We start from the raw sequence: 15,367 nt of genomic DNA, 5'->3' as shown, positions 1-15,367 counted from the left end.
TATTGGGGGAAAAAAGGAAAAACTCGAGGTGTGCATGCCTAATCCTTATCCAAGGAGATATGTCTAAGAGTCTATTCCGGATCTTGCCCTGTAGGAGTGGTTAGAATGATCCAAGGCCTTTACTCAGCTGTTCACACATGCTGGACAAGCTGAGATTGCCCTTATGTTAAGGAACAACTCCTTATTCCTCTGATCTGCTGCAGGAAGGAGAAATCAGAGTGACTAAATATACTTTGCTGAAGGCTGCCTCATTTCCCAAAATCTTTTTTTTTTTCAGATGAAGCATACAGATTTTAATTAGCAGGAAATCAACAGCATTGTCATATACATAGTTTCTCTAAGTCTAAAGGGGGTACATTTAAAAGACAATACATAAAAAATTACCTCAGCCATCACCTAAGTAAAGGAAGATATGTTCAAAACTTGTTCTCAGGATCACCTAATCTTATGTAACTAAAAGTAAGGCAAAAATTACTTCCAGAACCAAGAAAAAGTGTGGTATTAAGTCACCTTTTTAAACAGGATTAACTACTAGTTGTCGTAGGCACAGCTAGCTCTTAGCACAACACAGAAGTGCTACAAAGAAGAGAGATTACAACTTAAATTTCTTTCCATGATTTATGTATTTCAGTTGGCTGAGTTGCATCCTTCCTAATGAATGCAATGAATCATCTAAATCACTTAAACTGAGACTGGGAAATGACAGAGTTGTTTCTCCCTTTCCTAGTGCTTTCCCACCACCAAACACTATATCTTCTTAGGACTACGACTTAAAGTATTTGCTAACAATACATTAGTTCTCCATTCATCATAGGGAACAACTAAGAACTTGGCTAAAAAGGTTATAACTTTCTATGGGACCAATAATGCCATAACCTATGGAAACATCGGTATGTTTCCAATTGTTATCCATTACTACAGAGCTGAAAAACTAAATGTGTTGCATAACTATTTTCCATAGAGCAGCAAAACCACACTTCATTTCTCCACGCATTCAGTAAAGTTTCAGGGCTACTGAATTCTAATCTTCACAATAATGTGGCTCTTCAAATGTTGTTTTCTTCAAAAATTGCTATTAATATATTAACATCCCTACAATTCATGAACGTGCATTGGTACATTGACGTAAGTCAGAATCTCCTAAACTACAGAAATTATTCCATCAGTAGAATAACTGCCTTCTTGACAAGCTTTTATGTCATCAGTTCCTGATTCTGCTTTTGCACAAGTATCTGACAGGACAGCAGGAGCCCCCAAGCATACAATGAAAGCAGAACCTCTGAGAATAAAGACACAAGATGACTTCAGATCCCAGTGGATAAATATAAAGCAAAAGCCGTCTGTTACTAATGCAGTCTTTACAGCCGGCTAACATCAGGCTGAGTGTAACAAAGGCAACAAAGATCATAGGATCATAGAATTGTTTAGTTTGGAAGAGACCTTAAAGATCATCTAGTTCCAACCCCCCTGCCATGGGCAGGGACACCTCCCACTAGATCAGGCTGCCCAAGGCCCCATCCAAACTGGCCTTGAACACGTCCTTCAAAGCCCATCTAAGAAATGTAAAGAGCGTGGAAGAGATGAGTGGAACAAGATAGTGACTGGGAGACAACAAGCAGAAGGGATAGAAGAGCCTAGGTCCTCCTAACTGCTTTCATCATCACATATTGAAGTCCAGAAACAGGACAGCTTCCCAGATCTAAAATATCTTTTGTTCCGCAGTTCTCCTCCAGCTTCTATTTAAGCAAGGTTCCATCTGAAACGGACTACGACCTGTGATTTAAAATCAGACCCGCAGTGATGGACTCCTTACTTCCCTGTTTATCTGGAATTGCGAAATTACACACCAGCCTAGGGTATGCTGTAGGAATGAGGGTGTTTTTCTGTGTGTAAAATATTTCATGTATGGCAAAAATAAAAGAGATAAGAAGAAAATATAAAAAGGTAATTGCTTCTAAGTGAAAAAGAACAGAAAGCAGAACTGTTCCAGCACTGTGTTCTCGACTCAAGTATACCACAGCAGATCAGCCTATTAATCCATTAGTCCTCCTTCACCCTCAGTGGAGAAAAAGAGGCAGGTTTTAGATTGCCACCCACCATATTTTGCTAATATAACTCAACAATCACACATAAAGTATTTTACTTTGCTATGTAACTGGCGGGGAAAGAACAGCATCTGTATGGGTCCATGTTTTCTGCTCCGGTCTTCTGATACCATAAAACTGACAATCACAGCACTGAGACTGAGTAAACCCAGAGACAGGAAGAGACAGAGCATAATAAGCAGTGTTTCCTGCATGGGGGCATTATTTTGACCAACTATGTACGTGAATAGGAGTCCAAGAGACTGAGTAGCACTGTACATCTGTATCAGCATTTTGTTCATGTTTTTGCTAAAGCTCAGACTAAAGGAATGATGTTAGACAGCTTCCAGAAACCACCTTTTAAGAATGTCGTTTTGATTCAGTCCTCTCAAAGAAATAAACCATACTTTCATTTCTAGTTTATGTTAACTACAGAAAGAGTCTATGACCGTATGTGTCTTTTTTTAAAGAAACCTCAATAGCAGAACTGACAAGTCCTCCCCTCCCACCTTCCTGATATTTTTCTTGTAAGCAGTTTTCTTTTTAGTTGTGTTATTTAAAATGCAATGTTGGCGATGAGATACTGCTAGAGGCTTTGGACTGATGCCTTCTAAAGCTTCCATTTTTCCCAACTTTTACTAGCAATAAAGAATTTGTTTCTAGAAACATGTAATTTTAATTACAAAACTACCCCAAAAACATAAATGGAATTTAATTGGTTACAAAGTAATATTTTTCACATAATCAAGGGACTGTTTCAGGGATTCAAGGCATAATTTATTAGTTCTGGATAAGGTGCACAGTTTGATTCCTACAGGCAAATAACAAACTGATTAGTAAGCATAATAAAGCAGTTTATTTGTCTGACAATTGGCAGCCAGAAGTGCAATAAGTTACTTGATCAATTGCCATTTTAAAGAACACAAAAGCTTCTCATAATTATGCTATCTATACGGTATGCAGATGAATAACAGTATAGCATTACCCCTATTACGCTAGTGATTTAATATGATGTTGCTGCCAGGTTTTGTACCTTTCTACATAATGCAAAAGGAAGTAATTACTTTTTGTACTGAAAGATTGAAGAATTGACTCCCTCTTAGATATGCTAGGAATTTGACTATAGGAAGAACTACAGTGATAACTTCTTTCAATCAACTTTTATTCTGATTTTCAAAACCACACATGAGTTTTGAGAAACAGCCTTGGCTTTCAGTTATTTCTTAAAAATTCTGTAGCTTTCAAGTGAAGATAGCCACCTCTCTCTGGCAGGAAGATTTTTCCAATTTGTTACATAAAATGAAGTAGTTCTCATGTTCTTACTTTGTCATGTAACATAAATAGCCTTTCTCTGATGACCTAGCCTCACTGAATTCAGTCCGGCTAAGCCAACACAGGAAGCCAACAAATACCATGCATATTTCAGACAGACATTTTACAATGGAAAAGGCTAAGACAAAATGTATAAGATCACCTTTTTGAGATCAAATGATATTTCAGTGATCTAGGTAAGGAAAAATTTACCAGACAGAAGTTCATCTGAGCTAGAGTACACGGGCTTCACAAGGTCAATGGAAATTGCCTTTGTTCCCTACTGCTTTACTGAAAATGTTTTACATACAATTAAAAAGAAAATCAGGGGAAAAAAAACACATTAAAATCACACAAGTTTCAAGAAAATGTGGACAAGTTAAAAAACTTAAACACAAATTATATACCAGAACATGCAAAGACACCTAAACACAAACACATTCAGAAACCAGTTATTCTCATTTCAATTCAACATCAGTACAACTAATTCTATTCTTTTACTACTCTCAAAGAATTTAATTTAAAATAGATTTACAAAGGGAATCTGTTTCAAAGTCTTTGGCAAAGAATCAGTTCTCAAAAGCAACTTCGTACTATATAAGAATGGTCAAAAAGCTTCTTAAAATTCTAACAGAATTTAAGTTTTAACGACTGGAAATTTATGCTCTATATCACTGAAAACAATAGAGCAGTTTTTCTATTTTATTTCCATTTCTCATTAAACCAATCTACAAAAGCGCAGACCTACTAGTAAGATCAATATATTTAAATTACTAACAGAATATTCTGAGAGACCTTAGATAAAATATTTATTATGAAAATTAACAAGTCATACATTTCTCTTCAACACTATAAGCTTTCAAAAAGAAAAAAAGTGGAGGAGTGCTAAGGAAATACCACAATTAGGTTTTTCAACTCTTTATGCCACTGTCAGAGTTGTGAATCATCTGTCAATTAGCTTATCTTTTACCTCATTTCCTGAAGATGACAAGCAGCGGTAGATTTCCCTAGCCTTCTAATACCCAAACAATCTGCTGTCACTATGACTTCTAGCTCAAATCATCTCCTTCATGTAGGGAAGCATTCTAGTATCTTATTAGTGGAGAACTGAAGTACAAGGTAAAAACAGCAAACTATACAAACAAGCCCTTGGCTAAGTCGTGATTTCTTACATCTCTATCTCAGTCAGCCAGTTTATCCACCAGTTCCTCTTGTTGCTGATGCAGGCCTCGAATAACTCCACCATTCTACTTACATAACATAACTTCTTCCAACTCCCCCCCTTCACATACCGCTTTCTCAAAAATCTTTCCGGTTCCTATGAATATTCCCAGTCCTCAGACACAGCGATGACCAGGAGTATCTCCAACTTATGGTTGGAGGCTGCCCGTTCCACCTTTTTCCCAGAAATCTGTAATGTTTACAGATTCTAGAAAAAAATAGCATTAATACAAAGATAATTCTCTTGCCACTTATTCAGGATTTGCATATAAGTTTGAAATGAAAACATAAAGTTTACAAGTCAACCAATACAGCACTCTCTTTGGCTATTACTAGTAATCACTAACTGAACTACTTAAGCATTAGGTGAGAATTCTGCAAGGAAAAAAAGTTGAACCATCGTTATGTAGTCTACCTTTCAGTGAACAAATTGCCAGTTACCATTCCGTTACTGATTGTCTCTATGTTAATAATTATTTACCATAGCAAATAACGCCTGTGGCATTTAAAAACGCCTCCCTCTTCCATCTGACCTCTCTGCATAATAGGGATTTTGAATCTGTTGTTTAAAATACAACACACTAATACAATTGCTAGAAAAATCCTCATTTATCCATCCTCAATTTATACTGTACAGTACAAAGAACATTGTAGAGGTGTGTTGCTGTATAGTACATACCCCATGTTCTTTAGCAGCCATAACCACTTTTGAAAGAATGTCTTCTTCAACAAATGGCCTCACAGCATCATGGATAATCACTACTTCTGGTTTCTGGAGCAGCTGGTTGGAAAATTCATTCTCTGCAAATACTTTCAGTCCATTGAAAATTGACCGGTGACGAGTTATTCCACCTTTTACTATCGTAACTCTTTTGTGGCCATATTTTTCAACTATAGACTTCATTGTTTCAATATTTTCAGGAGATACCACCACAATAATATCAGATATCCAATTTATCCTAAAAGAAACAGAAAAAAAAAAAAAACCACAGAAAGTAGACATGAATAACTAAATAAAAGTACAGATATCCCCACGAAACAAAAAAAAAAAATCTTATCAGAAGAAACTCAAGAGGGTTAAATAAAGTATCTCTCAGTATACCATGTTTGCATGTGTGTATTAGCACTCCACCCCTAAAGGGAAAGCTACATGAGAGATCTCTACTGATACATGGATGTGGACCAAGTAACTGGAATTCTGGGAAGGGACTTGCTTCCAACAACCAGTTTGCAGAGGAAAGAAAGGAAAAAGAAAAAAAGCACCTTCTGATAACCTTTCAAAAAGCCTTCAAACATTCAAACGTTTCTTACTGCAGCCTCATTCCTGACTTCAGACATAACTTACATAATAAATCAATCAGCTACTGAGCTACTGTTATTCTAGCTTTCTCTAAATTCAGTCTCCAATAAACTGGGGGGTGGACCTGGAACACTCCATGTTCTACTGTGCAGTACACTGTGTACAAGTGAATAAGGATCAAGAAAAACTCTGAAACAAAGATCACTATCAAGACATGCACGAGCAGTAACTGACACATTGCTAATGCATCAAAACTGTGAGACTTGAATATTGACAGGAAACATTATACCTGTAGTTTGGAGAAAAATAAATAAATATATACACACACGAAGGTATCTGCTCTAGGAGGCTAGGAAAATGCAAAAACAAAGCTATGCTACATAAAGCTACTATAATATTAAGAGTATATTTTTAGAGAACTTCAAGCTTCTACTGTTGGTATCAGCCTAGCTCTACAACTGAGGGGTGATGTGGGAGGAGAATGACCCACACCCCACAGGATTCAAAACAGCCATAACTGAAGTTAGGCTTTAAGTCATGCTCATGTCAAAGGACTTAGGAAGACAAATTATAGTCACACGTGGCATACTGTATTTCAAAATAACAGAAATAACTATAATTCAAATCCATCTACTGGAATGTAGCATTTCCCAAGTGCTATGTAGAGAGCACAAAAGAGGATTTAGAAATGTTTTATTTCTGTGTCTCCACAGATGGCAGGACAGTTTTACAGCATAGCAGACAAGAAAGTGATCAGGTAAGCAATGATTACAAAAACAATTTAGCATTTACTATAGTAAAATTACTCATGGGTAGCCTACACATCCAACTACAAATGAAGAGAAGCAAGTATGGTATATTCTCTTAACCAAAACTAGTCAAGCTATTGAAGCTAATCTTGCAGACAGAAGACTGACTATAAAACTGAATACTTCCAGATAGAAAAATAAAGAGTAAGAAATCCACAGTTCAGAAATATACAGACTCAAGCTATTGATTTCTGCAATAACATATGAGAAGGCATTACTTAAGAACTATCCTTACTCCAAAAGTGAAGTCATCTGTGATACAAATAACTCCCCTAAAACTATGTGAAACAACAGAACACCTTCCACCTTCTTAATTTTTTTTGTAATTAACAGAACTCCATGGAAAATTATCTCAAAAAAAAAAAAAAAATGGAATTGCTATTAGAATTCTTCACAAGAAAATCTTTTTCCTTATGTTCTTTTTACTATTGACAAAGGCAGAAAATACAGCCAAACCAACATATTCTCAGCATTTTTTTAGTATTGAAGTTGTTCAAATGTAAAATCTGAAGCCATGTGGTTTCAAGTTTCATTTCAACTTGTCACTCAGCACAGGTTCATCGAAAGTTTTTCAAATATCTTAAATAAGCCCTGGCATAGTCTTACGTTTAGCCACAAAACTTAGCACCTCTGCATGACTTGAGCATTTCATAGAATTAGGGTAAACTAATTGGATTCATTTTAGTTCTTCTTTTGAATATTGGAAGTAAGTCATTTAAATAAGGCAAAATTCAAGAAGAGCTATTTCACATTAAATAAGAACTCTGCACTTCTGCTTGCAGAGACTATAGCCTTGCACAGTTCCCTGAGACGGAGGACGGGCTGCACATTCAATAGTGACCGTGGAAGCAAAGCACTGACATTTCCCATTATGGAGTCAAAAGAAAAAGATAAAGCATGTAGCACGCAGCATCTTTGAAGAAGAAGGGAAGAGAACAGAGGTACTGGCCAGCCTAGGACAAATCCCTGCACAGGGTGGGTGGATGGCTCAAGGCCTCCAGTGGCACAATACACCGAAAAGTGACAGGATGCGGTCACAGCTCCACCCTGTGTCTGGATAAACACATTTATAAACTTGAGTATGCCCTCCTTAAACCATAGTGGTCTAAAGTTCTATAATCAGAGCCAAGATTTAGAGATACAACCTACTTGTATAAGAGTATAACGATTAATTAGATACAAAAACAGCTTAGGCTTTGAAGCCTAACATGTTCCATCAGAACTAATTTATAAACTCATGAAAAGTACTAATTCAGTAAAGTATGCTGCAAATTATCATGAGTTATAACTAAGTCCCACACAGATGCTCATTCTTTTAAAGATCTACTTATGAAAATGTTGCAAAGTGTTTTAATGAAGTAGAAATACCATCAGTACATACTCAATCTGAAAGAAAAGGGATCTTTTTTTTCCTCCTTCAATTTGTCACACTTTTCTTCAAAAAAAAAAATTATACTAAAATAATAAACAGCTCAATAAACATTTTCCATTTTATAACTGTAATGTCAGATCAAGATACTGAAAGCTTCAGAAAGAATCAGCACAAGACATAAAAATATCAGAATACCATACCCCTATGTGCTTTAACAAGCATTAAATACAGAACTCCAGTCCTTCCATACAACATAGACTGTACTTCTAAAGTAGAAAATCAGGTCTGATGAAATGAAACGAAGTATTAATAACAACCCCAGTTATAACTCTACAACTGCCTTGGGGGGGGGGGGGGGGGGGGGGGGGGCCTCAATATTAGTAGAATATTAGCAGTCACTGCTGCGATGTCCATAGTAGTGTAAGAGATGATCTTCCACTGCTACAGAAACTCTTCAGAGTAATCATTATGTTGCTTTTGCTAATCTTATCATTCAAGCACCAAATGATGAAAAGAACTGTCAAGAACAAAGTGCATTTGCCGAATGCAAGCATAACTTCCTTTTGCTCCATAACAGCTTTGTTACAACTTTACTGCTATATGAAAAAACATATGACAATATTTGTCTTTTACAGTACAATAACAGAAGCAGGGATCTTTTAAGTATGAAAAGTATATAAAGGAAGGTTTGAGCATCTCATGTACAGAAGCCATTCATTTTTTTTTTTTTTCATGAAAGAAAGAGTTCCTTATCAGTCAAACAAGGTAACAAAGACATTTTCATAAAATTAAAACATGTAGATAGTTTGCTATGATTATTTTTCGCTCGTAAGCTGTTTCAAGAATAAGCTAATAATAAATGGACAAAAAGAATATCACACTAGATACATTTAACAAAACTGTAATTGTGTGACCTGCAGAACCAGTGAACATGCATCACACAAAGGGGAGAACTACACAAGAAACTACAACAGACACTTCCGAAGAGGGGATTCTTTGGAAGCTTCCCCCAGGTGATGCTTTTTTTAATATCAGGCCACCTGTTTTAAGAGACTACATTACAGCAAACACAGTAAACAAAGCTGTCTGAAACGTTTATGGAGAAAATTTATTCTGCCAATAAACATACTATCTCTGCTTTTCTCTTTCATAACTTCTTGCTATACTTTGAACAACTGGTGAAACATGAGCACACCAAGAATAGCAGCAGCTTACTTGTTCCACAATGATTTTTAAATCAACCTTTACCTTAGTCTGTCTGCCCTCCATAGCTTTAGCAAAATACATGTGCACATGTGCACGCAGCGCTGAGACTCCTCCGTCTCAGAAAATGAATTGTAAAGCATCTATTCTAAACAAACATACCTAAAAAAAAATTAAAACTAAGGAAGAACTCCACTAGACTGTACAGAAGCAAAAGGAAGGAATGCAATTCTACTTCTGTTCAACTTTATGCAAAAGCCTTGCATAGTTCAACAAAAGCAGAAACAAATCCAATGGGAAAAACAGACATTTAAGTTCTCCAACACGTTACAATTTTACCCCCAAGGCAGGACTGGATCGTCCTATCAGCACCACTGTAGTGGCAGTAAAAAACAATCATTTCTCCTCACCCTATTTTTTTCTCACCTTCTCTTCCTAAGGGCATCATCTTTGATTATTATTGGCAGGCCAACATTCTACATGCTGTCATCCTATGCAACAGGATGCACTGCTCATTCATTCATGTCTGCTCTTGCCTTGTCTTGCCAGTTTCTCCACATCAATACTGAAGATTTTCGCTACTTTCAGCCTAACAGTGTAAAAATATTACTCCTAATTTTTAAAAAGCACATGACAAGTAGCTGCAAATTCTTGATTTGTTCATCTATTCCTGTCTATATGTTGTTACATTTTTCTCCAGATTAAAAAAGCTATAAAATTGCTCCAGTAGCTGAGATAACTTCTACTGAACTAGTCATCACAGGCTCACCCATCAATGATTCATTTAACTACAGCAGGTAAACAATAAACTTTTAGGTAAACACACAACATGTGCCACTTCCAGGTGACACATTATGTGACAAAATGCAGGTCCTCAATATTACATATTTATGCACGCATTCACACAAAGTAAGAACAAGGTCCCTCCTTTGACAGTTTCAAAGTCAGAAGTAAAACTGTTAAGGAGCAAATTAAAGCTTTAGATTACATCTGCTCCCAGCTCCCCATACACAGATGTACCAGCCAACACTCCAATTCAGTAGAGATGGCAGAAACTTCTGCCTGTGAGAGAACTGGCACTAGTTACTGCACTTTTAAAGTTAAGTGAAAGCAATAGGATGTTACAATCAACTTGGGATCACGCGCCTGGTTGGACCGTACAATTAGAATTCAACCTTCTAATTTTTTGCAGCTTTAGGACATAAATATAATACTGTTGCTCAAAGAACTCTTATTTCCCAGAGCTTATTGGCAGCAGAAGTGAAAAAAAAAATCCTAAAATTTTAGATGAATAATGTTTTATTTTCCTATGAATATCACTTCCTTCGCAAACCTCACTTTGTTGCCTTTTCCAGGTCTCCAATCCTCTGAGGATATTATTCTTCTCTGTAGATTCCCATGACATTTTGGCAGAAATTAGAGCTGTGACAACCTTTGGATTGGAGGTTTTGCTTACTGATGCATTTAGCTTTGTGACTGGCTGCTGTTGAAAATTTAATAAAGAAAACAAGCAATATTTCTTTCATAAAGTAACAAGTGACCTGAGGGAAGCCTCTCTGGGTGGGAATGGAAAAAGAGTCCCAATTTTCATGTTGTATAAGTTTCCATGAGTTAGGAACTCTGGGACATGTTGGCAATTACACTTCTTTTCACCACCCTCTACTCCTCCCCATTTATATTCTCTCCAAAATCTAAAAGTTTGTTTTTCTGCAAGTCACTGCCAAACATCCAGAATACATCTGACACTCTGCTCCTACCTGCAGTGTTTCAAGTGACACTAAATACAAGACTTACAATATGTCAACATTTGACGATAATATATTAACTGTCAGTCACACGCCTAGAACTCAATTGTCTAATGAAAAGGAAAAAAGCTTGACTGCTAGGATATCCAATTACTTACATTGTTTGCTCCAACACAGAAAAATAAGTGTCACATATGCAGTCTCACACCATGTGAGCTATCAGCTTCTAGCCCAGTAACCCTCTCTTAAACAAAACCAAGTGGGCTTTGATGCTGCCTGCTGAGGCAGGGCATTCCACCATGGACTACTTTGGTGAAGCATCATGCAGCACTGTAGACCACAAAGTTCATCCTACTATGAAGAGCAGATCTTTTTTTTGAGGTCTCTGGACACTATTAAGACCACCTCCAATAGCTGTGGCAGAAGAGATCTTTTATCGAGGCCCTTGGATAGTGATGGCTGCCTCTGATGCCTATGGTGGGCTTGTAGCTCACCAAAATCAGCCGAAACAAAAAGCAGCTACTATTACAAAAAGTGGAATATTTTGATTTAAGCTAAAACAGAGTTACGTTCATTCAAGTAACTGTATTTTTTGAAAGTCAGACAGAATGTTCCTCTGATAACATTGGTTTCTTTCACCATGTTTTTTTCAAACAGTGTTTTTCCAGACAGTTACATCTTGTGTTCAGTATGATCTGTGCTGAACAGATGTCTCTTCTTCTATCATCACCTCCATTTGCAGTCTCTCCCCGTTTCAAATGCAAGGTCAGGCAGAAAGCTGGAGCCTCCTCCAAATTAGCAAGAGATCTGACTTGTGTGAAGTTCATAGTAACATCAGTCCTTGGAAAGTAGTAGAACATGCATAAGATTTCTGGGAAAATGTATATGCATGTATGTAAGTTGGAAATATATTCTGTAACCAGCTCTTACCTCGCTGCACAGCATTGATGGAGATCACTCCCTCATGGTTGACCAGGCCTGATAAAGGATGCTTGTTTTCTGAAACTCCAAAATAAGCCTTAAGAGAGCTTATTTGTATCACCCACCATTGTCACCTCAGGTACTCCCAGCATGGCCACCCCTCAAAGCATTCACTTGCATTCCAGTGGGATTCACGTCCCTCCCTGCCCAGTCAGTGTGGGTAGTGAGCACAGGAGCAGCTAGGGACACACTGACCTGGAGCGGTGTTGCTCTCAGCTGTGTCCAGGGAGAGGAAGCAGGCATTCTCCCCATCCCAGCCCAGCTCTGTCACTACCACCCCCAGCAGCTCTCCTCTCCACTCAGCTCTACTAGTTTCTTGAGGCTGTCTTGCTTTCCATTGCAGCCGGAGATCTGTTTTGAGGCCCTCAGCCTCAAAGCTTAAGGGCGTCTGTGACTGCAGTGGCTGCAATATTGAAAACATCAGTGAATCACAGAATCGTAGAATGGTTCGGGTTTGAATGGACCTTAAAGATCACCCAGTTCCAACCTTCCTGCAATAGGCAGGGACACCTCCCACTAGATCAGACTGCTCAAAGCCTCATCCAGCCTGGCCTTGAACACCTCCAGGGATAGGGCAGCCACAACTTCCTCGGGCAATCTGTGCCAGTGCCTCATCACGGAGAATTTCTTCCAAACGCCTCCTAACCTTCCCCCTTCCAATTTAAAGCCATTCCCCCTTGTCCTATCACTACATGCCCTTGCAAAGTCACTCCCCAGCTTTTCTCGTAGTGCTTCTTCAGGTACTGGAAGGCTGCTATAAGGCTCTCCTCAGAGCCTTCTCTTCTCCAGGCTGAACAACCCCAACCCTCTCAGCCTGTCCTCATAGCAGAGGTGCTCCATTCCTCTGATCATCTTTGTGGCCCTCTTCCAAACCTGTTCCAACAGTTCCATATCCTTCTTATACTGCGGATTCCAGAAATGCACACAGTACTCCAGGTGCGGTCTCACGAGAGCAGAGTAGAGGGGAAGAATCACCTCACTCAAACTGCTGGCCACGCTTCTTTTGATGCAGCTCAGGATACAGCTGGCTTTCTGGGCTGCAAGCGCACACTGCCGGCTCACTTCGAGCTTCTCATCGATCAGCACCCCTGAGTCCTTCCCTGTAGGGCTGCTCTCAATCACATCATTCCCCATCCTGTAATGAAATCAGGCATTGCCCTGACCCAGATGTAGGACCTTGACCTTGTTGAACCTCATGAGATCCGCATAAGCCCACTTCTCCAGTCTGTCCAGGTCCCTGTGGATGACATCCTGTCCTTCTGGTGTGACAACTGCACCACTCAGCTTGGTGTCATATGCAAACTTGCTAAGGGTGCATTCAATCTCGCTGTCTGTATCATTGCTGAATATATTAAACAGCACTGGTCCTCGTACGGACCCCTGGGAGGCACCACTTATCAAGTACAAAATTTAAGACTCATTTTGGACTTTTAGAAAGCAAGCATTGTTCATCAGAAGTGGGCAACATGAAGGAGTGATCTCCATCACTCCTGAGCAGCAAGACAAGAGCTGGTTATAGAATATATTTCCCACTTACACACGTCTATAACTGTTTCCACAATTCTTATGCATGTTCTACTACTTTCCAAGGACCAATTTTAATCTTACTATGAGCTTCACAACAATCAAATCTCCTGCTTATTTGGAGCTTTGGAGTCAGCTCTGTCTGACTTTGCATTTGAAACAGAGAGGGACTGCAAACAGAGATGATTATAGAAGAACAGACATCCTTTCTAAGGCCTGGGCAACGCGAGGTAGGGATCTCCATCAGTCCTGAGCAGCGAGACAAGAGCTGATTACAGAATACATTTCCCACTTCCATGCCCGTGTATAAATTTTCCCAGAATTTTTGTGCATATTCTGTTACTTCCCAAGAACTACTGTTAATGTTGTTACGAATTTCAAGACAGTCAAACGTTTTGCTGATTGGGAAGCGGCTCCAGCTCTGCACGACCTTGCATTTCAGACAGGGAAGGGCTGCAAGCAGAGGTGAACACCGGCTAAAAGAAAATATGAAACAGAAAAAGCAAGCATGCTCTTAGAGGGGCATTCTGTCTGACTTTCAAAACAAAACCACAATGACTTATATGAAACTCAGCCCCGTTCTCAAGCAGCTCAGGGCCGCCCCAGCTCCCTGCACTCGACGCTGCTCCTCGCCCCGCGGCGGGGCGGGGAAGGGCCCGCCCGCCTCGTTACCTCTCCATGGCCCGCACCGCGTAGCTGACGAGCGGCCTCCCTTGCAGGGCGCAGAACTGCTTGGGGGTGGCACCGCCCAGGCGCTCCCCACTCCCGCCCGCCGGCAGCACGGCGGCCACCGGCACCGCGGCGAGCCCGGCGTGGCGGCTCCCGCTGCCGGGATCCATCTGCGATCGCCCACCCGCCTTGTTTATTTGCCCGCAACGTCCGCGATCCATAGAATCCAGCGCGCGCCTGCCCGCCCCCAGCAGGCCCTGCTCCTCGCCCCCCAGCCCCCCGCGCTGCGCGAGACCCCGGGCAGGCACGCGGACGGGGCGGGACGGGATGGGGCGCCTCTACGGCGGCACGAGAAGGGCCCTTGAAGTGCCCGGCGCGCGGGGGATTCCGCCTCCGCCGCGCACGCGCCGGGCCTCTCCCACCGCTCCCGGGCGGTGCCGGCAGCGGGAGCGCGCGCGGCGGAGCGGCTGCGGAGCGGCACGGGGGCGCGCGCTGTGGGCTGTGCACTGCGAGCTGTGGGCTATGGGCTGTGCACTGCGAGCTGTGGGCTGAGCGCTGTGGGCTATGGGCTTAGCACTGTGGGCTGTAGGCTGAGCGCTATGGTCTATAGGCTGTGGGCTGTGTGCTGCGGGCTGTGCGCTATGGGCTGAGCACTATGGGTTGTAGGCTGCACGCTGTAAACTGTGGCCTGTGCCCTATGGGCTATAGGCTGAGCACTGTGAGCTATGGGTGGAGTACAATGGCTTATAGGCTGTGCACTGTGAGCTGTGCACTATGGGTTGCACACTGTGGTCTATAGACTGTGTGCTGTGGGCTGTGCGCTATGGGCTGAGCACTATGGGTTGTAGGCTGCACGCTGTAAACTGTGGGCTGTGTGCTATGGGCTGAGCATTGTGGGCTATAAGCTGCACACTGTAAGCTATGGGCTGTGCCCTATGGGCAGTAAGCTATGGGCTGCATGCTGCAAGCTGTGCAGGCCCATGGGCTGTGCACTCTGGGCTGTGGGCTGCAGGCTGTGCAAGGCTATGGGCTGTGCGCTAAGGGCTGTGTGCTATGCTCTATGGACTGTATGCTATGGGCTGCACGCTATGGGCTGTGCTCTGTGAGCTGAGTACTATGGGCTGTGTGGGGCCATGGGCTGTGCAGTA

At 40.9% G+C, this 15,367-nt stretch overlaps 1 protein-coding gene across 1 annotated transcript in view; it reads right to left on the bottom strand.

Annotated features, from left to right (window-relative positions):
- The window catches only part of CRPPA (CDP-L-ribitol pyrophosphorylase A), a 115,843-nt gene extending 101,240 nt beyond the window's left edge, over positions 1 to 14,603 (bottom strand). The window contains exons 1-2 of the mRNA XM_054059292.1: positions 14,223 to 14,603; positions 5,296 to 5,575 (exon numbers count right to left, since the gene is read on the bottom strand). Coding sequence (XP_053915267.1) covers positions 5,296 to 5,575; positions 14,223 to 14,440 — 498 coding nt within the window. The 5' untranslated portion in view covers positions 14,441 to 14,603. The remainder of the gene's footprint in view (positions 1 to 5,295; positions 5,576 to 14,222) is intronic.
- Between the last annotated feature and the right edge of the window lie 764 nt (positions 14,604 to 15,367).

Source organism: Cuculus canorus, chromosome 2, assembly GCF_017976375.1.
Source record: "Cuculus canorus isolate bCucCan1 chromosome 2, bCucCan1.pri, whole genome shotgun sequence".
NCBI classification, from domain to species: Eukaryota; Metazoa; Chordata; class Aves; order Cuculiformes; family Cuculidae; genus Cuculus; species Cuculus canorus.
Note: the sequence above shows the minus strand (reverse complement) of the source record. Positions and strands in the feature narration are given on the sequence as shown.